At 34.8% G+C, this 24,243-nt stretch overlaps 3 protein-coding genes and 2 long non-coding RNA genes across 6 annotated transcripts in view; 3 read left to right on the top strand and 2 right to left on the bottom strand.

Annotated features, from left to right (window-relative positions):
* Positions 1 to 653: 653 nt before the first annotated feature.
* On the bottom strand, positions 654 to 2,361 carry LOC111418882 (Beclin-1-like Atg6). The gene is made up of 5 exons (XM_023051585.2): positions 2,111 to 2,361; positions 1,743 to 2,061; positions 1,160 to 1,679; positions 903 to 1,111; positions 654 to 851 (listed from the first exon to the last, which is right to left on the bottom strand). Exons 1-5 carry the CDS (start codon positions 2,220 to 2,222, stop codon positions 731 to 733), a joined length of 1,281 nt encoding a protein of 426 aa, XP_022907353.1. The 5' UTR covers positions 2,223 to 2,361; the 3' UTR covers positions 654 to 730.
* A 214-nt stretch (positions 2,362 to 2,575) lies between these two features.
* LOC111418843 (signal recognition particle 14) lies at positions 2,576 to 3,274 on the top strand. The gene is made up of 3 exons (XM_023051534.2): positions 2,576 to 2,714; positions 2,771 to 2,843; positions 2,918 to 3,274. Exons 1-3 carry the CDS (start codon positions 2,691 to 2,693, stop codon positions 3,142 to 3,144), a joined length of 324 nt encoding a protein of 107 aa, XP_022907302.1. The 5' UTR covers positions 2,576 to 2,690; the 3' UTR covers positions 3,145 to 3,274.
* Positions 3,275 to 3,410: 136 nt separating this feature from the next.
* On the top strand, positions 3,411 to 7,426 carry LOC139430813 (uncharacterized). Its single transcript, XR_011641179.1, has 3 exons — positions 3,411 to 3,775; positions 3,887 to 4,487; positions 6,575 to 7,426. It is a non-coding gene; the product is annotated as an uncharacterized lncRNA (long non-coding RNA).
* A 1,460-nt stretch (positions 7,427 to 8,886) lies between these two features.
* Positions 8,887 to 10,035, bottom strand: LOC111418871 (vitellin-degrading protease-like). Its single transcript, XM_023051573.2, has 3 exons — positions 9,583 to 10,035; positions 9,132 to 9,531; positions 8,887 to 9,077 (listed from the first exon to the last, which is right to left on the bottom strand). Exons 1-3 carry the CDS (start codon positions 9,798 to 9,800, stop codon positions 8,913 to 8,915), a joined length of 783 nt encoding a protein of 260 aa, XP_022907341.2. The 5' UTR covers positions 9,801 to 10,035; the 3' UTR covers positions 8,887 to 8,912.
* Positions 10,036 to 18,948: 8,913 nt separating this feature from the next.
* The window catches only part of LOC139430811 (uncharacterized), a 56,682-nt gene continuing 51,387 nt past the window's right edge, over positions 18,949 to 24,243 (top strand). Inside the window, exons 1-4 of one of the 2 annotated variants that reach the window (XR_011641177.1) lie at positions 18,949 to 19,462; positions 19,537 to 19,643; positions 22,423 to 22,843; positions 22,914 to 23,475. This is a non-coding gene — a long non-coding RNA (uncharacterized lncRNA). Of the gene's footprint in view, positions 19,468 to 19,536; positions 19,644 to 22,422; positions 22,844 to 22,913; positions 23,476 to 24,243 lie in introns of both variants that reach the window. The other variant, XR_011641176.1, reaches the window with a different exon arrangement.

Below are 24,243 nucleotides of genomic sequence, written 5' to 3' on the forward strand. Positions count from 1 at the left end.
GATGAGAAGGAAAAAAAAAAACATTTTGAATTGAAAGTCGGATTACAAATAAAATTAAAATACAAATGCCATCGATAAGACTGAGGAACTTCCTGAACGAATACAAAAATAAACTAATACTTATGTATTGAAACAATTACTCACCAAATTACAAAAATAATAAACTGGAAAAGATTTTGAAACGTTGGAAGTGAAGTCGTCCTGTATTTGCACTGTAGAAGGACATAATATATTGCGATGTTCTGTGATTGTAGCAGCTCATTCCAGGTTTGGAGCGCGGTTTTATAAGGGATGCTTTTAGATGGAGAAACTCGCGCCCCAAAAACCAAAGACGTATTTATGAGTAGCTTATAGATGCAATATTTGACATGTTAGTACTGTTTTATTATTAAGAAACGTATATATACATTACATAAAAAGTGCGTGTTTTTATTATTATTTTTTTAATTCGAAATGATCCTATTTACGTTTTTCGTTTCTTTATTTTTATTAATTTTTTTTTTCAAGTTATTGTAATAATTAATAATGAGCTTTATCATTTTATTTTTCAAATTAAATAACGTGTTATTAGTATTTTTTTTCAACATTGTTTTTTTCTGTGATTTGTATTCAATTCGAAATAAAGTATTTATTTTTACAATTATAAAAAATAATCTTTTTAAATTAATTTATTTTCTAAAAAATTTTCGCAAAAATGTACATATTCTATTCTACAGCTATAATATTTTTTTTAGAGGGTAACATCTTCTTGGTCTTTAAATTGCAAGGAAACCCAAGCGAGAGTCCATTTTAAATTCGTTAACATAAACTTAAGTGCTTTTGTCCATTGTTCTTCAGAGTTAAATTGTATCCTAAAATTAATTTTTAATTTAAATCTTAATTCATATATACAAAAAAATTACTTTATTGAATAACTAGCATTGGCATCTTCAATTTTACCCTTACTCATTCTATAAGGGATAATAAATTCTGTATCAAGCTGTTCCACTTTTTCCTTAAACTGTTGTAAACAATCTAAAAAAGCTGTCATTCCAGCATCAAATTTGGTATCCCATAAAAATCTAAAACCACCAGATCCATATAAAGGGAGTTCTTTTTGATCGGCTAAAACCTTTAAAAAAATATTAATTTAATTCCTTTTTGAATCATATATTATTACCTCTATATAAGAATGATTTCCATATGGTACTAATTTATATTTTTCAAAATTCAAATTAATTTTTCTTGTTAGTGCAGTTAATAATAAAGCAATTTGTCCCCATGCTGCATTAATTTCAGACCATTCCACTGGGACAGAAGGTAATCTACCTAATCTAAAATTATTTATCGTACCAAAATGACCAGAATGCCAAATATGGAATGTAGCATTAAATACGTTTGTATTAGTTAATTTTTCTAATTGCGTTTGAGTATACTGCAATTGTCTTTCTAAGGACTTGTATTCATCATCTGTATCATCATAATCTTCCCGATGTGTTATATACTCCTCCCAATAATTATTTTCTTCTTTAGCCAACTCTTTGGCTTTTAATTCTTCCTCTTTAATAGCTTCCAAAGTTAATTTTTCTTCTTGTTCTAAAGCATCCAACTCTTCCATCAATCTCTTCTCTTCACTTGTAACATCTTCTAATTCTTTTTGTAACTCACTTAATGAAGGTTCTTTTGTATCCTTCTCCAATCTAAATTAAAAAAATCAAAAATAACCCAACAAGCAACAAAATAAACGCAATTTCTTTAATTACTTATTATAATATTTAGTAAAATCCTCACAATCAGTTTGAACTAATTGTATTTGTTGCTCCAAAAGTTGTAAGACAGAATCAGTACATTCATCACAAAGAGGATGATCAATAAAAGAATTGTCTGAAACAAGATCAAAAAGAACAGCTCTAACTCGCATTTTATGACTTAAAGTTTCCATTTCAACTTCACGCCCATCAGATATCAACATAAAACCTGTGGCTCCATTTCCTGAGTCAGATAATCGACATGGATGAACATAATGATCAAAACTGGTCGCCTGGGACTCAAGATCCACATCAGGAACCGATGAAATCGGTACTAGAAATTAAGCAATTAAAAAAAATACCTCATCGTCAAAGTAACTTACGAGTTAATTCCGCGAATATATGCTCGCTGAAGGAATCTAAAGATTCGTCCAACCTTAAAGGTTGTAAACAGTGTTGGCACTTGAAATAAACGAGAATTTTATCATCTGCCATTTTACTTCAATTTGAAATAAGTTATTTTAATAAATAATTGGTTAAATTAACATTAATATTGCTTATTTAAATAGGAAATGAAAAATAAAATAAGAATCGCTTTGACAAATTTTGACAGTTCACAATAACACAAGGGATCAGCTGTTTGTGTTAAGTTAGTTTAATGAGAACCTTAAAAATAGAAAGTTACTAAGAAAATACAAATAAATTTATTTATTAGATTTTTAGAAAATATTTAAAGGGATTTGTTCATAAAATTAATCTTAATTGTAATAATTGTGTTGATTAAATAATATTTGTACTGGATTACTTTTTAAGTAGTAAAATTAATTTTTGTTTAGTGACTTTTCTCATTACTTGATAACTTCCAAAACAAAACGTGGAAGTGAACAGAACATATTTTTCACAAATTATAAATTATTTTATGTTTAAAATAGTGAATTTATCAATAATTTAAACTAATAAAGTATGGTTTTATTAGAGAATGACGTCGTAAGTACTATCGAAGATAACCTAACAAAAACAACCTAACCTATCATTTATTTTAGTTTTTAACTGAATTGACCAAGTTATTTCAAAAAGCGAGACAAACCGGGTCTGTTATGATGACTTTTAAACGATGTAAGATATAATAAGACATATAGCTTTTACCTTTAATTATAAGTAAAATAAAATGAATTAAATTATAATTATAGATGATGGTTATGATAAACCAATACCAAGGCGTGGAAATCCTCCACTTCCAGAACCACAGGAACACATGTGCATAGTTAGAGCGAAATCTAGGACAAAGAAAATCTCCACTGTCATTCATCAAAAAGATATCAATAAATTTCAGGTTGCTTATAGCAGTTTATTGAAGGGTAATTTAGATGGATTGAAGAAATTGAAGAAACCGAAAGCTAAAAGTAAAGCGGAATAAGATAAGTGAAAGGATTTGAAAAAGATCGGGGTGAAATGCGTTTTAGAATTAAGATTTTTTTTGTATGTTATGGAAGATTTTTTTAAGTTATGTTTAATGAAAAAAATAAATCATATTTTGAGAACCTTAATTTAAGTAATTAATTAAAAATTATTCATCAAATAATCTTAATTTTAAATTGATTTTGTTAAAGCGCCCTCTTTTATTAAAATGGCAAACATTCAAGTTTAAACGTCATTTAACAGATGTCACAAGTACATTTATAAGTTAAATTTTCGTTTTCTAAATTTTGTTTATTAATATTAAGAAAATAAGAAAATAACAACTATATTCCTCTATCTTCATCCCCGTAGCGCTGTAAGGATGCGATTAATTACCTGGCAATGAAATAAACAAATAGAGAACCGGCTGCTGGCAGTTGGAATGGATTTCTGGAGAAGAGCACCTGGCAAGACTCAACTAGATCGGGTGCGAAATACCGACGAAGTCCAAAGAAGACAGCTCCAATGGTACGGCCACATTCAAAGAATGGGTCTAGGAAGAATCCCGAAGAAAGCGATGTGATGGAGTCTAACAGAAAGAAGAAGTAAGGGATGCCTAAAAACGACATGGGCATGAAAGGACCGCAAAGGTCTCCTTATATATATATATATATATAATACTTTTTATGTTATTTTTCTTATATGTATAAAAAATTTGGGTAAACTCCAAATTTATATCTAATTGAGTAATTTGATTGTAGACAACGGGGCGTATATTTGCCGCAAAAGGAAGTCAATTTACGATGATTGATATTTCCTTTCGTGCGGGTCCGATATCAGCCGTTGTAGCTTCGATGGTTGGGCCCCGTGACTGGGCATTCGACGCCGCCACGAGTTTCCTGCCGCGATCGCTCTCGAATCCCGTTTAAAATTTCAAATCGACCCTGGAGTACAGAGAAATGACCGATCGCCTTATTAAAATGCTGTATACCGGGGCAATTTAGCCCCGGTAATGATGACGATCCAGTTATTTTTAACGTATGATAGTAACTGGTAAATGGTCGGACTACCACATACGTCATATAAAGAGGATTGTTCCTTTCGATCCGTTTTTTAAACCATCATCAACTATTTTTATTTAAAGAGGAAATTTTTTTAAATTTTTATGTAAGAATCGATGTGTCCGAATGAAGACTGCGGGATGTAAGTCTCCTGCTGCGATGACGAATTGAGAGGTCAATCTTGAACGTGACTTGCACCATCGAATGAGAAAACCTGACGAAAACTGACAATGGATCCAACCCCGGAGTCGTTTAAAATCACCTCCTGTACCTTCACATCACTATTTCCAGGTCAAATGTGGTAGGTAAAACATACTTTTTTAAAATATTATAAAAGTACAAATAAGTTTCCGAACTTTTTATTCAAAATATTGTGTATCACTAGCCATTACTGTTTCCCATCTTTTTGGCAGCATTGGAATACCAGGTTGGAAGAACTCTTCATCTTTTGGCTGTCCATGAATCGACCCAATTTTTAGTATCTTCGTATGATGTAGAGCGCTGCTTAGACAGTCCAAACTTACGATATTATGTTTTACATCTGACAATTTCAACATAACTTTCTGATGGAGCTTTCTTTTGTTAAACGGCGGAAACTTATTTGTACCATTTACAATAATAAAAATACGAACCTGCTTTCTTAGAACGATAAAAACTCGGTATGTTCATAAGAAACACAAAAAGTAAAATCAAAAAAAGAGGTGGTTAAAAAATAAAGAAAACGAAATGGGACACAAGCAGAGATTCAAAACCCGTAAATAAGAAACTGAAATTCTTCAAACGATACTGATCAACATGCCCCGATGTATCGATCTTGTTTCTCGTGAGCTTCGTTTTGCTGTGCCCGCCACCGCTCTCTGTTGATGCTCGTCCTCTTCTTCTTTTCGTTCGATTCCTTTTGGGACCTAAGTTTTGGTATCTTTTTTCTGGTAGTATTTATATTTTCGACTTTTTAAAAGAAATTTATATACTAAGTACTTGGTAACTTTATAAATGAACTAACATAATGACTTTTAGTTTGCATTTAATTTTTTCTATAGCAATCTCAAATTATTTCCAAACTCTCAAAAATTTTAATATGATATAGTTAATTATTAATAGATTTATGTTGGTAAATGTAATTTAATATGTAACCAAAAACACAGAAGTAGATACAGAAAGCTTCTTCTTCATCGGGTAGCTTTCAATTTTGGTTTGTTTCGGTTCCCATTATTTTAGACGTGGTGCTCGTTAGAGGTTCACTTCGGCGAGGGACCTTACAGAAAACAACCATCTGATTAACGGCTACCCGAGTGGAAACAACGTCCACGCAGTTTGGGATCGTATTTTGAACAATAGAGAATGAACCAACCAAGAAAAATCTTTTTTCTCCTTTTTTTAAAAGTAAAAATAAACTCTTTTTATTTAGCTCCATTCCACATGTTTGGTTATTATTAGCTTTGGGGCTTTTTGCGTGTAACACGATAACGGGTTGCGAATAAAACGAACACGAAAATTATTTGCAATTATAAAACATAGACCCCGATAGAGGGCGTATAATTGCTTGTTCGCACATAACTCGATTTACACGCTATTGTTATTATTACAGTTACTATTTTCTATTCTTGATTTTCTATCGTGTAAGACGACAATTACATCTCTTTTAATGCTGTAAAAAAAATATATACTAGTAAAATAAAATACAGTTCTCTTAACACAAGACCACATTCCAATTTTAATTGAGCAATAAATTTTACATTGTGATATTCCTTGAATAAAAATGAAATAGCGTTGTTCGTGTTAGGATGGAATGTAGGTGGAAAAGTTTCTAATATTCAAATAATTTTTGCACAGTTAAAATTTTATAATTTTAGGAATTTTTTATATTTTTAATTTAGTTGTGGAAAACTAAATCAGGTAGACTACGCCGGCGTGTATAAAAAGAAAGAGAACGAAAATCGCACGCCAGACTCCGTAAAATTGCACCTGGATACAGGATAAATTATGTTCGTTGTCAGAAAGGTTAGGTTTTGTCTCCGTCTTTGTCCCAGCGCGGCGAAACGAATTCTCGACCCGTACCAAATTGTTTTCCTACACGTTTTGATTTCACAGTTCAAGACAATAACCACAAACTTCTTTTTATTTAAATAATCTTTCAAATGATTAAAATAAATATCAGAATCAATTAAAATTAAAGAAATTTTACAATGTTAGTGCAGTTCCATCTTTGACTAATAATAAGTAGGAGCAAATAGGTTAACACGGCGAAATGAAAACATGGAAAAGAAAGATTAAAGAAAATTTATTAAATTAGAAACCAAGTAGAATGAGGAGTTTAACCATGATAGTTATGCCTCAGCTGTTAATAATAAAATCAAGGTAAACATATATTTCTGCTTTATTTTATAGGGTGGACCACACGGAAATGTCGAGGAGGTTCAAATGAAGGAATATTGCTGAACTACCTTAGCCTTGTGCGCAGGCGCGAAGTCTTGTTGGAATGTCCAGGGGCGTCCATTGAAGTGAAACTGGCTCCAAGGAAGCACTTCCTTCAAAGAAAATCCTATATCGATCTGAAGGAGTCCATCTTTATCTTTCTCAATATCTGCTTTGTTTTATGGTTTTTCATGGTTTTCATTTCATCGTGGTGGTCAATAAGGTTATGCCTCTATAGTTTGTTGGCTTTTTCTTATCTCCCTTTTTCAATATTGAAATTGTTATTGCATTTCTCCATGTAGTCTTGCAAACTGTTCTTTCCATTCTTCTCTCGATATGATGTTAATTTGAACGTGTTTGTATTTCACATATCTTTTTTGATTTTGGATAGTCTTCTAAATTTTTTTCTGGGCCCCATACAAATCCGATTCCATATTCTTTTGCTATTTTCTATTCATTTTGCTCTATTATGCTCTCGATGTTAATTTTTTTCACAAGTTGTCATGGTCACTTCCTATATTTGCTGAACTTAACGTTTCCGTGTCAATTCTATTTGTTAGATGTATGTAGTTGCTATACAATGTGTTAATTAATTATCGTACCCGACGTCATCATTGCAAGTATGCAACCAATATCGCAGTACAAATCGTACAATACGCGATTTGCGTATTACAATACCAATACTGTGATATTGGTTGCATAGTTGCAATGATGACGTCCGGTACGATAATTAATTAACAGTGTATTTTGAGCATCTTTTTTATTGTGAAAATTTGGAAGGGTTGTTGAAATATATGATTTATTAAATGATTTGAGTTACCTCAACTTTGCGTTATTTTTAATTAATTTAGAAATATTAATAGTTTTTCCAAATTGAAACGATTTCATTGTAATACAATTTTTTAAAACTTTTTTCCCTTTCGTTTTCGATTTTACGCTTATTCCATCTCGTTTATTCCCTCTCTCGTCGACGAACCCGTCCGGTTCGTGATTTATACCATGGCCCCGGTCGCAGTTTTAATTTCTGTTTCGGGAGTGGTTCATAACCGTTCATTATCTACCTGTCGGTCGGGTTTCGCCGGTTAATGACTATTGGTCTATGAGCCGAGCGAATAGCCGACGTTCCGTGATCGGAAATAATTATATTCCATGTTTAAAATGGATGTAGGAGCACTCACTGTAGATATCAGAGTTTCTGCTAATTTTATGTTAACTTTGTTATTAATGTTTACTTGAATTGTTAATTTTTGTCACGTTGTTTTTGTGCGTGATTTACCGTTATAACCCAAAATAGAGAATTTGGAGTTTTCGGATTTAGCGGTTGTGATAAGGAGGGCGTCGGATCTTAATCCGGATAAACAGCGGAAGGTAAAAATGGGGGTTTCGGGGGCATATCGACCGAAACGCGGCCAACGTCGGCGTCGCCGTGTGTACGTGTACGTGGAAATTAATGATCCGAGACACTCACGGACCGTGGAAATAAAAGATCTCCCCTTAAATGGCTCGCCCGGCTGAAAAAACCGTATTAGAAAGCATTTTTCCCTGGGACAATTTATTACTTTTATTATCGCCGGCTTTTTCCGAAGCCCATAAAATCATTGCTAGTTTTCTCCGCTCGCCGATCCCATACGTTCCGGTTAGGGACCCATTCCTCCGCAGTCAAGGTTTACCAACAAAGCGCATTATTTTATCAAGAGAAAACTTCCTAAAAGGTAAGTTTCCCGGCCTCCGGAACTCTAGGTCCCAAAGGCACGATGTGCTTCCAACTCTAATGACGTGTATAAATTCACATTAGGAAAAAATTTTACTTGCTAAAAAAGTAAACTGTTTGTTCAATACAAATTTTTTTTGGAAATATTCGTCTACCTCTACTTGATTTTTTCTTCTTATACTCACGCAAAGGAAACAACATCGATAAATAAATCGAAACACATAATTCAACGGTTCAGGACGATTCTTCTTGATCTTTGGAGTACCGTTGAAGAACAGGAGAACCGTTGAAAAAACCAATAAGATCTCTCTATTATAATTTCAGCGGTGGACTTAACGAGGTCGCTTCTGGCGGCGGAAAAAGCGGGACCGCGAAAGCTGATCGGCGCTTTGTACACAAAAAAAGACCCACAGCGGAGCAAAGACGACGCTCCAACGGTCGGGGCAATTCATTAAACAAATCCCCGAGAAATACGAGCGCCGAATACAAAGGCGGACCGAGGGCGAAAAAGCCGACGGCGAAGGACTTTGATTTCTTCATTGGCAACGACGACGAACAACAAACAATGAGGGCGTAACTGTTAAATGCTTTATTTTTTTCTTATGCACCGGTTACACTTGTTATCCATTCCCGACAGTAAGCTAAATTGGTATATACACCGGGATACTCCGGTCTTCCACAACCATAGATTTGGTATCCTGGATAACCCCATGATACCAATCCAATCACTTGATCATTCAATTGTAATGGACCACCAGCATCACCCTAAAGAATATTAATCCAATAAATTTATAAAAAGAATAAATTTAATGTACTTACCACACAAGCATCTTTTCCACCACCAGTTACACCAGCGCAAAGCATATTTTCCGTAATAGTTATATCTCCATAAGCTTCTTTACAATCATCGCCACTTAAAATATTTACTTTAACTTCTTGAAGTTGGTGTGCAACTTCTCCGCTTTCCCCTAAAGTACCCCAACCGGTTACAGTAGCCTCAATTCCTGCTGGAATAGGAGTACCAGCAGCAACCAAATTTGCAAAATCAATGGTGGAGTCTTGATAAAGTGCAGAATCTAAATAAAGGATTGCAACGTCGAAATCGAAGGTAAATTCATTGTAGTTTGGATGGATATGAATTTTGTTTACATCCACGACGATTCCTCCTTCGTTGGCATAACTTGAACCAGCTCTAATACTGAATTGGGTCGGATGTCCACTAAGAAAAAAGAATGTAGAGGCAAAAATAAAAAAAAAATAATGAACTTACTCTGTTATACAAGTTACAGATGTAAGAACAAATCTGGGTAGGATTAAAACACCACCACAAATATGCGATCCGAAGTAAAGCAAAGCAACTTGATGTGGATGTTCGTAAATATTAACTGGATCACCTCCAACTATTTTAGTATTTCCATCTTCTTTTGGAGCGGATATTCCAAAAGGAATTAGAGAAAGGATACTCACCAAAAATAATTCCAACTTCATTTTTACTCATTTAATAATGCGAGTAACAATTTCTAAATCTTTTATACCTACACAAAATCTCGAATCTTATCTAATTTTCTTCCCATGTTTGTTTTGTCTTTGATAAAAAAACACGATTTTTCAATTAAATTTTAGTAAACAGGTGAGAAACAAACAGAAATGGGTTGGGGGCACTTTAGGGGCGATGGTTCTGATGGACGGACGGCGAACGGAAATAAATCGGCGAATACATCAGTCAAACGCAAAACAATAAAGCGAATCGCGTTCGTCGTCATGTTGTTCTGATGCCGCGGTGGCGGCGGCGCTCTTTTCGCTATGAAGCGAAACCGAACATCCGCTACACCGGTCAATCCATCGCGGCTAATGGGTCCTCGACAAAGGCGTCAATGGGCCCGCGAGCCCAACACACTTTTTCCACCAACGAACGTTATTCGCTAGTGGCCGTCCTCCGAAATGAATTATTTTATATGCGGTCTCACCGCGTTGGTATTTCGAACTAGCCACGGGTTTTTGATTGACAAGTGTCGCTATGTACACCTGATGTGTTATGCTATTGCTTTCTCTGTTAACTTTATCATTGATGTCTAAAATATTTCAATTAAATCGAAATAGAAGATATTTAGAAAAAAATAATTTTTTTTAGTTGTGTTTCAGGATTAGTGTCTTTCGAAAAATGTAAACATTCCAAAAACGTGTGTACGGCATAAAGACATCCATTCAGAAGAGCAAGATAGGGGGAAAAGGAGTTCGGGGCGAAGTAATACACTTTAAAAATAGTGCCCCACGTTGTTTATTGCGCGCGGAGAGAGCGCTAGCTAGAGTACCCAAAAACGACCTCTAGGAAGCGAGAAAGAGCCCCGACGGCGGCGGTGGAGGAACGGGAGAACAAAAAAAAATATAAAAAAATAAAAAAAGCAACACCAGAAAACAACAACGACAACGGGCGGGACTGTATTTCGTCCTAATGCATTTTTAAGTACTGCGCCACGACTCGGCCGGGCTCTATTTTCATTTATTGAGCGGCGCACGCACTGGCGGCGACATGTGGCGGCGATAAATAAAAAAAAGAGAAGACCCCAAGGAAACCGAGAAGAAGACGGTCACAGTGGGACTTCTCAATTTATTACAAAACCTCAACTTCAAATCACAAGAACCAAAAAAAAACTTAATTAAATTGAATAAGAAAAAGGCTGTTTTATGAAATCGGCTTTCAAAAGACTTATAAACGATGAAATTTTAACCATGTGACATAAAAATAGTAAATAATTAAATTAAGAAGAAATGATTATTCCATACAAGTCGTCGTTGTTCATCTATGTATCATTTCCAATTTACTAATCTTTGATTCAATCCACTCAATTACTTTGACGGAATTAAATTTTTTGATACCATTGTATGAGATGTTTTCCGGGGGCTCTGTTTGCTCTTGGAAGTCCATCTTTGATTATTCTTGGTAGTCTTGATTATTCCAGATGTTGAATATAGTCTCTGCATTCCAGCCTTCTTTTGCGTTACCATTTTATAATGTCCTGGATTTCGCATATCTCTAATATGCTCACTTTCACTGTTCTCACACGGTGTATGAAATTTTTTTTGTGGTAGCTTTTTCTGCTCATGTCTTTATCGTATTTGTCATAACAAGTCTTATGCAGGTGTCTCAGCCAGACAGTTCATTAGACGTTTATGGGGTTCTGACCAAAATAAAAATTTGAGAATTCAGATTTTAGAATAATCAATTGCGTTCTCTTCAACTAAAATATTTTCAGGTTTCTAGCACTTTCGGTTATAACGGGAGTCGCCACCTACTTTATTTTTTGAAATGGAACACCCTATATATTTTTACATATTCGGCCTTTCTCAAGTTATTCGATTTTTTCTAAAAAAAATCAGAAAACACTCGATTTTTAGGATATCAATTTAGGATTCAGAACATGGTTAAGCAACACGATTGAGTATGTTTTGATTCCTCGAATGTTATCTAGTGATATCTATACTGTAAATGGTTAGAACATGGTTTTGTATTTGATCTGCTCCCTCTGTTTGTGCAGTTTCTTCTTATGGCTTCCTATATTATCATTATTTTGAATCGAGGTTGCATGTACTTTTTCTTTAAGTCTTTAAGGTCTGTGAATGTTTCTACCTTAATCTTATTTGTCTTTTTTATTAGTTATTTTCTTATATGATGTATTTTGCTTGTTATTTTTACCATTACTTAGTAATTTGTAGCATTTGCTGACATCTAGAATTTTAAAATATATTCATTGGAGTCTCAACATCGCCTGAAATATCTAGTCCAGAATCTTCTGAAAAAGGATTTTTAGTTGCTACACTTGAGGAATCGTTTATATAAACAACGGTATGATCTCGTTCAGTTTTCTGATTGAAAGTTTGTTGTTGCTTCCAATAGCTGAATATCTTTAATCTCCTCTTCATCAGTTTCTGAGCCACTGGATATAATATTTTCTACAATGACGTCTTGGGTCATCTTCTGTCTAATTCTGTTGAATTCCAGTTTTTATTCTTGGCTAAAAACAAAATATAAACTGTAGTTTATTAAAAATTGCGCACACAAATTGAAATTTATTCTTCAACAAAATTAAAAATTCACAGTATGTGCCTGGTGGTTATAACTAAGACCAGACTAAATCTTATACTCTATTCTGATTAATTAATTGTATCAATTTCGGCGTAATCAGAGGAAGCCTTCAAGTTTAGCAGAGGTCGAGGCGTTTCAATATGAGGTTCAGCAAAGTCCAAGGTGATAGTGCAATATTTGAAGTACACTATAAGCACAATATTTGTAGGACTGTTAACTGTATGAGAATAATGTAAGTGGGAATATGAAAGAGTGATTTAATCAGTTTAAATGATTGCTCTTTTTTTAATAACTTGATATATAATTAAGACTTAATTTCGAAAATTGTTTATAATTTATAATAAGGACTTGATATGTACAAAAAAATGTTTTTCATTAACAGTTTGCATGTTGACTAAAGTTGGAATCTTAATCTTGAAAAGGAAAACTGGATTTTTATAATACTCTTTCAGTTTGTACCCCTTATCAGATCCCCGCTGTTGTACATCTGTTAATTAAAATTCAATGGAAGGCCGGGTAACAGGTCATTCATTAAGGTTCCATCTCTCTCTAGGTCCATCTCCGTTCTCAAGTCTCGGAGATCAGGAGAGAACACGGGACGACGAGGTGATTTCAATATCGAAAGGATGTTTTTTAATTAGCTACCGAGAGAGCGGATCTCTCTACGCGTTTCTCGTTGTACTCCCGTTTTGTCCCCGCCTTTTTGTTCCCCCATTTAAATCATCGGTTCTCCCCCTGTTCGTATCCTTTCCCTTTAATTATCTCCGCGTTGTCGATGGGAGATCCACATTGGCACCTGGAATTTCTCAAAAGTGGCTTGCCCCAACCAGATTGGTACCTTGCTCGTTCGAAGGCGATCATTTAGCCATCAGTCTTCAGCCACGGTTTCGCTCTCGATTACAGTCATTAGGTCGATCGGGAAAATTTAACAGTAGTTGCGGCCTCAGGCTTCTCTCTGTCTTTTGATGCACGGTCGCAGCAAATGATAGTAATAGCTGGGGAAAAACGGAACAACGCGGAACGTGATGAATGACAGTTTTGAAACTGTTTTCTATTGTTTTCTAACTTTCGAAGGCAGTTCAGTAGGCGGACGAACCAATTATCCACTTTGTAAAATGGCACAAAACACCGGGTTTTGTATTTTGTACAACACAAAGATGGATTTGAATAGAGACGGTCTTGGGAGAACGTTAAAAGAAAAATTACAATTATAAAAAAAAGGTTATAACCACTTGCGAAAACTATTATAATAAGGACCCGTATTCATTTCCGTTGCCATTATTATTCTCGGGACGGTAGCCGGCGGCGACGACTGGACGAATTGACGTGAGCTTAAGACGTCGCGAGTAATGAACTCATTTGAAAGGCAAAAATTCCTATCTCCATAACGCGTTCAATTATTTTCGTGACCGCGGCGCGTCGTTCCGTCCATATACGGCGAGGAGACAAGCAATTACAATTAAGCTGAAGATAGATTACTTTACAAATTATAATTCGCCTTAATTAGCATAAGAACTAACCAGCTCCGGTACGACTTATCTTAACACGATGGATATTGAAACCACCATGAATCCCCGTGCCGGATACGTCTACAACAAGGCTTAACAACCTTACGGAATTCTATTACTATTATTCAAAACTTAATTAGAGCAATGTTAAACTGTTACATATTCCTATCATTAATCATATCTCATTTTAAACGATATATAAATGTACATTTCTTACTTTTTTATGCACAACTGAATGGAAGAATTTTCCAATTCTGCTACCAAGTACTCAATACGTCCCTTATAAGTGAGATCATTTCAATGGGATCAAGAATCAATTCCATTATGAGTACCTACCTAGTACCGATCTTGACACCATCGTGTAATACACGCCAGCGTGACGTTACCGCCGATAGGCAGCCCACCCTTACATCGTGCTTCTATTCTATTCACCCCGTTTCAGTTTTGGAAGCGTGTGCGAGGACACAAGAGAGCTTCGAGCGTCGTACAACAGATTCCCGACGATGGCGATGACGACGACAACGATGACGACGAGAGAGGGGTATAAATAGCTAGTACAACAATACTTCAGTTACAATGCTAACTTAATCACCACGAAACATTAGACCATTGTCCCGGTGCACCCTCCTGCATTAACGGGGTATTGATTACCACCGACCCAGAGCCGAACACGAAAGCAACAACGAAGCTTCGACGACGACAACAACGTCGCCTTCTTTTGTATACAATTGACGCCCATACAAGCTAATTCTTCTCTTTAGAACTTGTGGTACACGCCACGGATAATAAGCTATATAAGTGTAATGGATATCGCCGACCATTAGGAGGAAACTATGTTAGGTATAAGAATGGCAAAAAAAAAAAACAACGATTAAAATCGTAATATATTTTTTTAATTTTTATTGGCGTGTTTCTTTCCAAAGAGAAAGAGATTATTACATCGCAGGGTTTCGGGCGCGGAAACAAAGCCGGTAATTAAACGGCAAACGAAAAGCAACAACAACAACTAAAAAAAAAAGAGGAGCCGTTACGAAGCGAGCGAAGTTTGGTAATTATACAGGGCAGTGCGCAGTGCGGCACTGCCGCCGTCCAGAGCCGGACCGATCCACCAACCGATCGAACAACCGCCCCCTTCGGTCATCATCCGCCGTTAATTATACACCACCGCGACGATATATCGACACTGAAATGGTGGAGAGATACCCAAACGAAATTACAATGCGAATGATTGAAACTGAATAAATCATATCAATAGTATCGAAAGATATAAGTTGATTTGAACAGGATTGAACTAAGAATAAATTTTAAAAACTTTATTTAGCATCAATTTTAATTTTTTGACAGGAGAAACTTTTTGCAACTAAATTTGGAAACACCAAATTATTTTAATGCTACATTAATTTATGAAACTTTTGTCCATAAAAGACCAAACAAGAGAAATTCACATGCTTTCGCTCTAGAAGATGATCTTTGATATCACTCGTCTTATGCTGATCTTTCCCAGAAAGAAAGCTAAAGAACAAGTCATGAAACTGGTGAAATTGGTGCTTTGACTTCTGCGAAAAGAGAATCTTTGGTGATTGTAGTAACACGCATAAAAAAAACTTTCCCAGAAAAAAGAAAAACAGATAAAGGTGCATCAGAAACAATATTTCGCACATAGGTTCTTGGACTCCGCGAAAAGAGAACCTTGGGGTAATTGTAATTGTAATGTGTATGAATGCACCCAGAACAGAACTTAGAAGAATACACTCAAAACATCATAGGCGAATAAGAAGCTGGCTTTAGACCGGGTAGGTCTAGTCTTTACCACCAGACATCTTTACGAAAAGTTTTAGGAGTTTAACACTCATATACACCAGCTATTCATAGACTTCAAACAAGCAAAAAGAAACCAGACACAAGCTCTACACCATAAAGCGCGACCTCAATATTTAATAATTGGTTATGCTGATCTAGCACCCGTACTCTCCAACATATTACTCGAATATATTATCAGACGAACCGGAGTCGTTCTAAACGCAACCTTGATGAACAAGTCCGTCTAAATGGTGGAATATCCAGATGACTTAAACATCCTTGGCAGATCAATATAAGCGGCCAAAGAAATCTCGAAACCGCTGGATGTGAGATTGGACTAAGGATCAACGAAGATAAAATCAAACTATATTGTGTTGGGCAGAGTGTCACAATTGGAGACTACAATATAAAATTAGTGCGATTCCGCTGAGCGGGACATGCATAACGCATGCACAAAGATGTCTGCAGCAAAGAAATTGTTTCTGTGACAATCAGGAGGAAGCATCTCGGGATGAGAAGCTAGAAGAGATTGGCCGTGTACCGAGACAGTTGGAGATGAAGCATTGAGAAAGTCAAGGCTTGATTTGTACTGTAGTGCAATTGAAGATGAGGTGCATGAATGCGAGTGAGTTTTCATACCATCTATACTGACCTTTTATAAAGAAAGCTGAGGAATAACTCATTATGGTACTTCACCAGAAACAATCTTTTGTGTATTGGAGCTTTGGGGTCTGCGGTAAGACGATTTATAATGATTCTGGTAATGTCCAAGTATGCAGATCTTTCCCAAAAAAGACAAGGAATAGGTCGCAAAGGTCTTATCTTGCGCAAATTGGTCTTTTGACTTTGCGAAAACAGGATCTTTATAATTGTACTAATTTGCTTGAGTGCAAGAATAATCTTCCAACTACATATGCTGATCTTTCTCAGCAGAGAAAGCTAAGCAACATCATGAGCAACAATCTTTCATTATCATCTCTACGGTTGTATACAGATGAATGTGTTTATCGCATAATTTAATCACATTATTTATTAAAAGACACCCATCAACGAAACTATATTTTATAAGCTCATACTTGTAATATCACCTTGCACAACACGCAAACTATAACCACTTGACAGAATCATGACACTTCTACAAAGAAATAACCATTTTTCTACTTATTAACAGTCGTTCAATAAAAATGGATGATAAAGTTGTCATTTAATGATGTAAGAAAATGAAATTTTGTTATTAAAGTAGCAATATGTATGAATTAAAATAAAACAAGGTTATTTGAATCTCGTTATTAAATATTCCATACGTGGTAATTGTCCGTCAACGTCGATATTAGTATCAAACGCAATTACTTATTTCATTTGTTTAACTGTCACTCGATAAAACTAATGAGTGACCGTAATGAACCGCAGGTAATAATTATGACTTTCATAAATTTTGCAATTTATGCAAGCGCCAGTTAATATAATCAATATTAGTAATATTTTCTTTTTGCAATTTCGTATTGGCGTAACATTTTTTATTACGGCCCTGATGTCTTGTATTTTTCTCGATATGGTGGAGAACGGGCAGTGATTTTATTAGACGATACACGCACCCGTGTGGATGTCTAAAGCTGACCACACCCACCGTTTATCGAAATTAGTGCTCCCAACCACCACTAACGTTGGTCCCTTTTTCCAACACGGATTTCCTTTAGGTTCTTTATTTTTTTGGGTGGGGACGATGAGGAGATTGTTAACAGTCACGCAACGATTTTCCTTCTTTTAACCGGACGAAGAGAATCGTCCAATCATAATATCGGCAGAAAATGCTCCAGCATGGACGAAGAAACAACTTCAGTTGAGGATATAGCAAAGAAAAAAAGCAGAAAATTAACGGCTGCTGGTCGAATAATTGACGACCTTAAGAATAAGTACACGTTCGCAGAATACTTAATTATTAGGTGGAAAGGTTTTTGAATTGGACCTAATTTCAGTCCCTTTTCCGTTTTCTTTTTATTTTCATCGTGTAATATTTTTCGATCTTCGTTTAGCAGTAATAAAGTTTGTTTGTTTGTGGTTACTAAAGTTGTAAATTTTCATGTTGTAGATTAAATTGAAATAAATTTAAACTTGCTTAATGGTTTAAGTATAAGAGAATATTATGCAAATAACCCACTCGTTTAAATTGACGGGTTTTAAACCAATCGGAAATGGTTCGTACGTAAACCATTTCGAGGTAAATTATAATTACGACCATCGCTTCAAACGTGTTTATGGCTGTCATATTTTTTCCGCCATCGATCGCAATCGCCATAAAACATGAGCGCACATCCAAACAACCAATTAAAGCGAAACTTACACGCCACGAGCATGCAAAAACGCAATCGGCACTCGATTCACGACGCGTCATTACGTAATAAAGCGAAATTAACAATAAGTCATTTTTGCAAATTTTAAATTATAAGATAAGAATATTTTTAGAGAAAATCGGCACCTTTACCGATTGTTCTAGTAGCTTAGCATGCCTACATATGAATTATAAGATAATAAATAAAACGTGGATTTACTAAGATCAGTTAATAAACGACGCAGCGAGACGATCTTAACTTGATCCGATCCTGGTTTGAGTCTTTGGTTACTTTGTGTTTTTGCCGTAAGATGGCGGGAAATGTATCGAAATATTTTAAAATAATCTTTTTCATAATTGTGTATGTAAGAATACTTGTTTATGGATTAAGGGCGTAATGAAGGCGTTTGTGGACCAGCCAATATAGCTACCGAAAAATCTTCTTCCATCCAAATTGCGAGACAAGTATGAAAAAGAATACAGAATTGCCAGAATAAAAATCAGATGTCATCAACATTCTTCTTTTGCCGCCAACCTCGTCTTCCAACAATAAGAAATTGTTACCAAAAATTTTAAACTACCGGAAATTCAAGTTAATAATAATTGTGACAATGTTGAAGTTTTAATATTAGTTTTTCATTAAAATATTCATTAAAATATAATATTTTCTTACTTTGATGTTTTTGTATTTTATATCTTTAGAGATACCAAGTTTTAGAAATTGATTCTTTGGAAAATATTAATGCACTTCCTCTGTTGTTCAAAGGTCCTCTTGTACATATTTCCCTTTCGATGTAATACGTTGCTCAAAGTAAAAGTTTGGCGCTTCAACTTAACCCTTTACTGGTTTTTGCAAAATACATTAATTTATAATCGAATTTTTTACTACAATATTTTGCGTCTTCTTTACTTTGACAAGTTCAACTACTTCTTTCTATTCTACTTCTAACTTCAGTTCGTTATTCGTGTTTTGTATATTAAGTTGCCTAACCTGTCTTAACACCTTTAAGTTTCTTTCTATTGTCATATGTGATTTGGTAATGTCTCATTTGACATTCTTTACATGTGTAGTACTATCTTAGCTGGTTTACTCCTACACACATATACGCCGCTTTACTGTATTCATTATATTCCTCTATAACCTGGTCAAAAATGAAATACATGTTTTCTCGTTTTGATGACGTAACCTAGCACCCCACATCATTGGACTTGCCCAGATGTAATTTTAAGGTTAGTTTTGTTTACAAATGTCAATCAATCCATGAAAGAATGTTAGGTAAGGTTAGTTTTCTTTTGAGCTGTCAATCACCCCGAAAAAGAATGTTGAGTAAGGTTAGTTTTCTTTTGTGATGTCAATTATACCGTGAAGGAATGTTGAGGACGGTTAGCTTTCTTCTGTAATGTCAATTATACCGTGAAGGAATGCTGGGTAAGGTTAGTTTTCTTTTGTAATCTCAATTATACTGTTAAGGAATGTTGAGTAAGGATAGTTTTCTTTTGTAGTGTCAATCATAAATCGCACGGAAAGAACAGCTACCGATGGAAAGTTCATTTTATGAAGAAAAGGTGAAGAAGGTTTATTGTATGGTCCTGGATTTGCAGACTATCAGGCAAGTAATTGGAAATTTTAGAAATCAGTTTTTACTATTCAAAACTGTAAACGCAATTTTCTCAAAACTACGTTTTTACAACTCTTGGTCACGATATCTCAAAAACTACTAGACCAATATATTCCTGAAATTTATTACAGATATAAATAGTGATGTTGTTTTCTATTTGAACCTAAAAAATCATATAAATTCCTCTAAAAAGTTCTTTGTTTCAACAATTCATCAACATTTTCGTAAAAAATAAGAACTTTTTAAAAACATTGTATTTTCTTTAATTATTAATTTTCTTCAAATTTTGTAGGTTCACATAGAAGATATGAATGTTAGGAACCATTTAAATGTATGAGTGTGTATTCAAGAGGATGGTTATTTTTCATTACTAGCGTCCTCTCACACTCATATACACCATTTTTGTATATTAACTTCCAAGTCTCATTTACTGTATTCTTCTATGACTTTCCTGGTCATGTATTTCTCTATCTCACCGGTTCTTATAGCAGAATACTAAAATTTTTGTTTTTTTTCCACCGTTTTAGTGTTTGCTCTAGATATATTTTGATCAAGGTCCTGGGCAAGTAACATCACTGCTGGAACCTTTTAGTAATATGGAAACCATTCGACACTATCTGGCCCATCTTAGTTTTAGCTGTTATTTGGTGGTATACATTTCTTACTGTCTTCTAACATGTGCTTTTCCTTGGAGCTGATCTGAAAATTCGATGTCTTGTAAAACTTTAATACAATTATTCTAATTATTAATTAAAGCGTCTACTGTTTAAAGAAATTTTCTGTATGTACGTGCGATTCAGCTTTGTTTACTGTAAACTTGTCAATGTCACAAGTTATGAAATGATTACGCTGGTTTTGTGTTTCGTTTTGAATAGTTTAACAGTTTTATTCTCATTTATATACGTTTTAATTAAATTAAAGTAATTAAAGTAAACAGGATTTATATATGAAGAAGAAGACATCGTTAGTTGAAATTTCTTATGGAAATCTCGAAAAACAAGAACCAATTTTACAGTGGTGAAACCCGATTTAGAAAATCTTGTATACCATGATATCGATTTTCCCCTCAATATTTTTAGAACACAAACTTCCTACATTTGACAATTTATTTTATTAATCTGTTGCTTTGTTTGTCTAAATTATGTTTTAAAGAAGTGATTTTATGTGTGACTTTAAGATCCACTTTACCTTTTTCAATATATTTTTATACATCGAATTGTTTTTATTAGTCAATTTCGTTCGTCTTCAATTCGCACGATTATCTCGATCGAGCCAAAAAAATGTTTTTTGTCTCGTCTTGGCGACGATATGAAGCAACAAAACCGGCGATTTGGTTTGAAATTGAGTACCGGAGAATCGGTTGTTGGGGTCGGTCCGTAGGTGCGAATATCGTCCGTCGTGCAGATAGCCGCGGCCGTTTTGCGAAAATTACCCGAGCCTAATTTCAATATAATCGAGTGTTTATCGCGTCTGGCTTGAGAGCAGTCTCGCGGACTCTCTCTCTTAAGAGAGGTAAGTGGTCGTGAGCCCACGCTATCGTTACGACAACGACCGTGCCCATGGGTACTTAGCTAATATCCCCCCAAGAATTTCTCACAAGAACAGAAAATGATTGAAACACAAAATTGTCTAAATAAAAAAATACGAAAAGTAATGGTTATGTTGATGAATTGTTAAAAAAGATAGTCCCGCTTTCATAAAGCTTGATTAGTGTCACGTTTAGTTAACATGATAAATGCTTGTAAAACATGTCTTAATGTCAGTTTTACTTTGTTACAAAAATATATTTTATACTTTTTACATTTAGTTACTTTTAATTTTTGTAATTTATAAATTTTGATGCTATCAAGTATTCAATTTAATTTTAATTTTTGTGCTGGGGAGAGTTCAAATTTTAATAATTTTACAAAATTAATAACACCACACGTCGAAATCCGGTAACCGCACATAACAATGCACCAACACACATCAGAATGCATAATTTTTAATATTTAATTAAGCGCATATTTCGCATTTAAAAATGCGGACGAACGAACGCAAGCGGTGTGGCGTTGTGGCGCTAAAGTTATTGCAACAAAAACCGGGCGATAAATCAACGGAGAACGTCCGCCCTACTCTGCCGATAGTTATGTAAATTATTAATTTTAATATGTAAACACTTTGACAAATCGCACGTGGCTACCATTCATTATGCGTTAATCGGCACCATAGCAATAAAAATTCAAATCATACCGTATTTTAACTCATTTTCTAATTATTATCAATAAACATTCACTTCGCCATTGGAATTTAATTTTTTAATTCAAAGAACGCATAAACATCCAATATTATAATTTATATTGCTGGAATTTAGGCAATTAATATGGAAAATCCATAACTTTAAGGCCAAATACGTAATACAATTTCAAGTTCAATTCATGTACTATCCCATAATATACTAACCGTCTAGGAAACATAAATTTAGAGAAATTTAGGCTTTCATGGGTTGAAGTATCACTATATGACGCTCTTAAATGATTGTAACTGTTAGGTTTTATCTAAAGTCTTGCTCATTAACATAATGATTTAAATGATAAATTAAAGTATTATTAAGATAATAATGTGAAATCCACCTGTTGCAACCATATCAATATTTCTGGATAAAATTAAAAAGTCAATGAAATCACATAAAATATCTGTAAGAAATGAAACAATCGGAATTTTTGCAATTTTAAAATTTTTATGTAATTTGCCACTTTAATTATTAATTCTATCTGCTTTTTTAACGCAGAAAAAGAAGAATGATGGTTTACCACTAGAAATACGTTTTATCGCCCGATTCAGCAGCCTATTGAGGAAAGAAGAAATGTCGATATTGGGCAAGGGATTTTGCGGTTGCTCTAATTGAACGAGTGTCAAAAGAAGCAATTATATGTGAAGTAGATACGAGTATTTGTTAGATTCCAGTGGTAAAAACTGAAGACATCCCAGACATGACATCACAACAGTGTCAAAAACAGTTAAACCATCAAAATTCAATTTGATAGTTGATGAACAAAAAGTTACGTTGTATAAGAGAGAATTGATATAGTCGTTCTGTCGGCAGACAAAGATAATACCGCCCAGGTGATATACAGAAAGGAATACAAAAACAAAATGAACACTATATTGGATCCAGACACCTATAAACACCAGTCTAACTGCAACCTATCGTAAGTACAGTTAACTGATCTACCTTCCAGCTTACAAAACACTTCGCTAAGGTAATGTCGCCTTTTACAGAAAATAGTCAAGTTCGACGTAGAATGACTTTTTATCAAAGTGCTGGTAGAAGATGTCGTAGAAGGTCTACACAAAAACTCATACCAGAAAGATTGCCGAAGTACGATCCAGAACATTTATAGTTTTGCCTCTCACTGCTTAAGCAGGAAAAGAAACCAATCCTTGTAAATTACACTTATGGCTCCGACATGTGGATAATACTTTTGTCATCTGGTAACGCAGCGAACAAAGACTTGAGAATTTTTTAATGCATTTGAACAGCCAGCATCCAATGATAAAGTACACCATGGAGGAAGTAAAGAATAACCAGCTACAATTCCTCGATGTATCAGTAACCGGGATCAACAACGGGCAACTCAAACACAGAGTGTGCCTAAAGAAGATGCATACGAACAAGTACCTACAAAACTCATCACACCACCCCGAACAGAAGACATACGTAATTTCCACCCTTTTCCAAAGAGCCAGGAGAAAATTTGAGGAATGAAGAACGACTTCTACAGGACGTACTCCAGAACAATGGTTATACGTCGAAGGACATCCATTGGGCCTACTAGGTCTGGTAAGTAGTCGAACTGTGAGTTTCATCTTTTCGTATACCCATCTTATCCATGTATCGCTACTTTATGTTCAGCTAATCAAAACAAAATCTATTTTATGTGTCAAATCATAAATGTCATTTTTCATTAGGTCTTAAATCCCAAAGTTATTCCCTTATTAATTAACCATTAAAGTCTTAAGGAAATTTGTTTAAAAACGCAATATTTTTTTATTTTACTATCAAATTAAGAATTAAGTAAATTGACCACTAAAAACATAACATCAAAGAGAGAATCGTTTTGACGTTAAAAGATCCCCCGGTCCTTAAACGGCCATCCGGAGAGTTTACGACCGATAGCGTTGAATTAATTATTCGATGCTCCGTCGAAGTCGGAGACGAGTACGTCGAAGAACGCGTCGCGACGCTCGGCGTCGGTTTTATGAGTCGGGGCGTCGGGTGACGGGTGCGAGCGTCGGCAACGCCATAAACTAAACGAAGCCGCTCATCGGCTGCCGGTTTTATCTGCCCATTGTAAGCTACTTGTACATCAGTTTACTGCATTTGCCTTAGATAACGGCGGATACTTTTACGGCACAATAACGGTCCTGGAAGTGGGTTATTAAATATTTTACGAGTCCCTCTTCGCCATGGAAGCTGGTGGCTATAGAGCATTAGGGTATAGTGCCATCCACCATCCGTTTTTAGATACTGTTACAATTTTTTTGTTCATTTTTTATAAACAATTTTATTTAAAACATTTAATTAATGTATAATTTAACTTTATTTATT

This window comes from Onthophagus taurus, chromosome 7 (assembly GCF_036711975.1).
Source record: "Onthophagus taurus isolate NC chromosome 7, IU_Otau_3.0, whole genome shotgun sequence".
Classification (NCBI taxonomy): domain Eukaryota; kingdom Metazoa; phylum Arthropoda; class Insecta; order Coleoptera; family Scarabaeidae; genus Onthophagus; species Onthophagus taurus.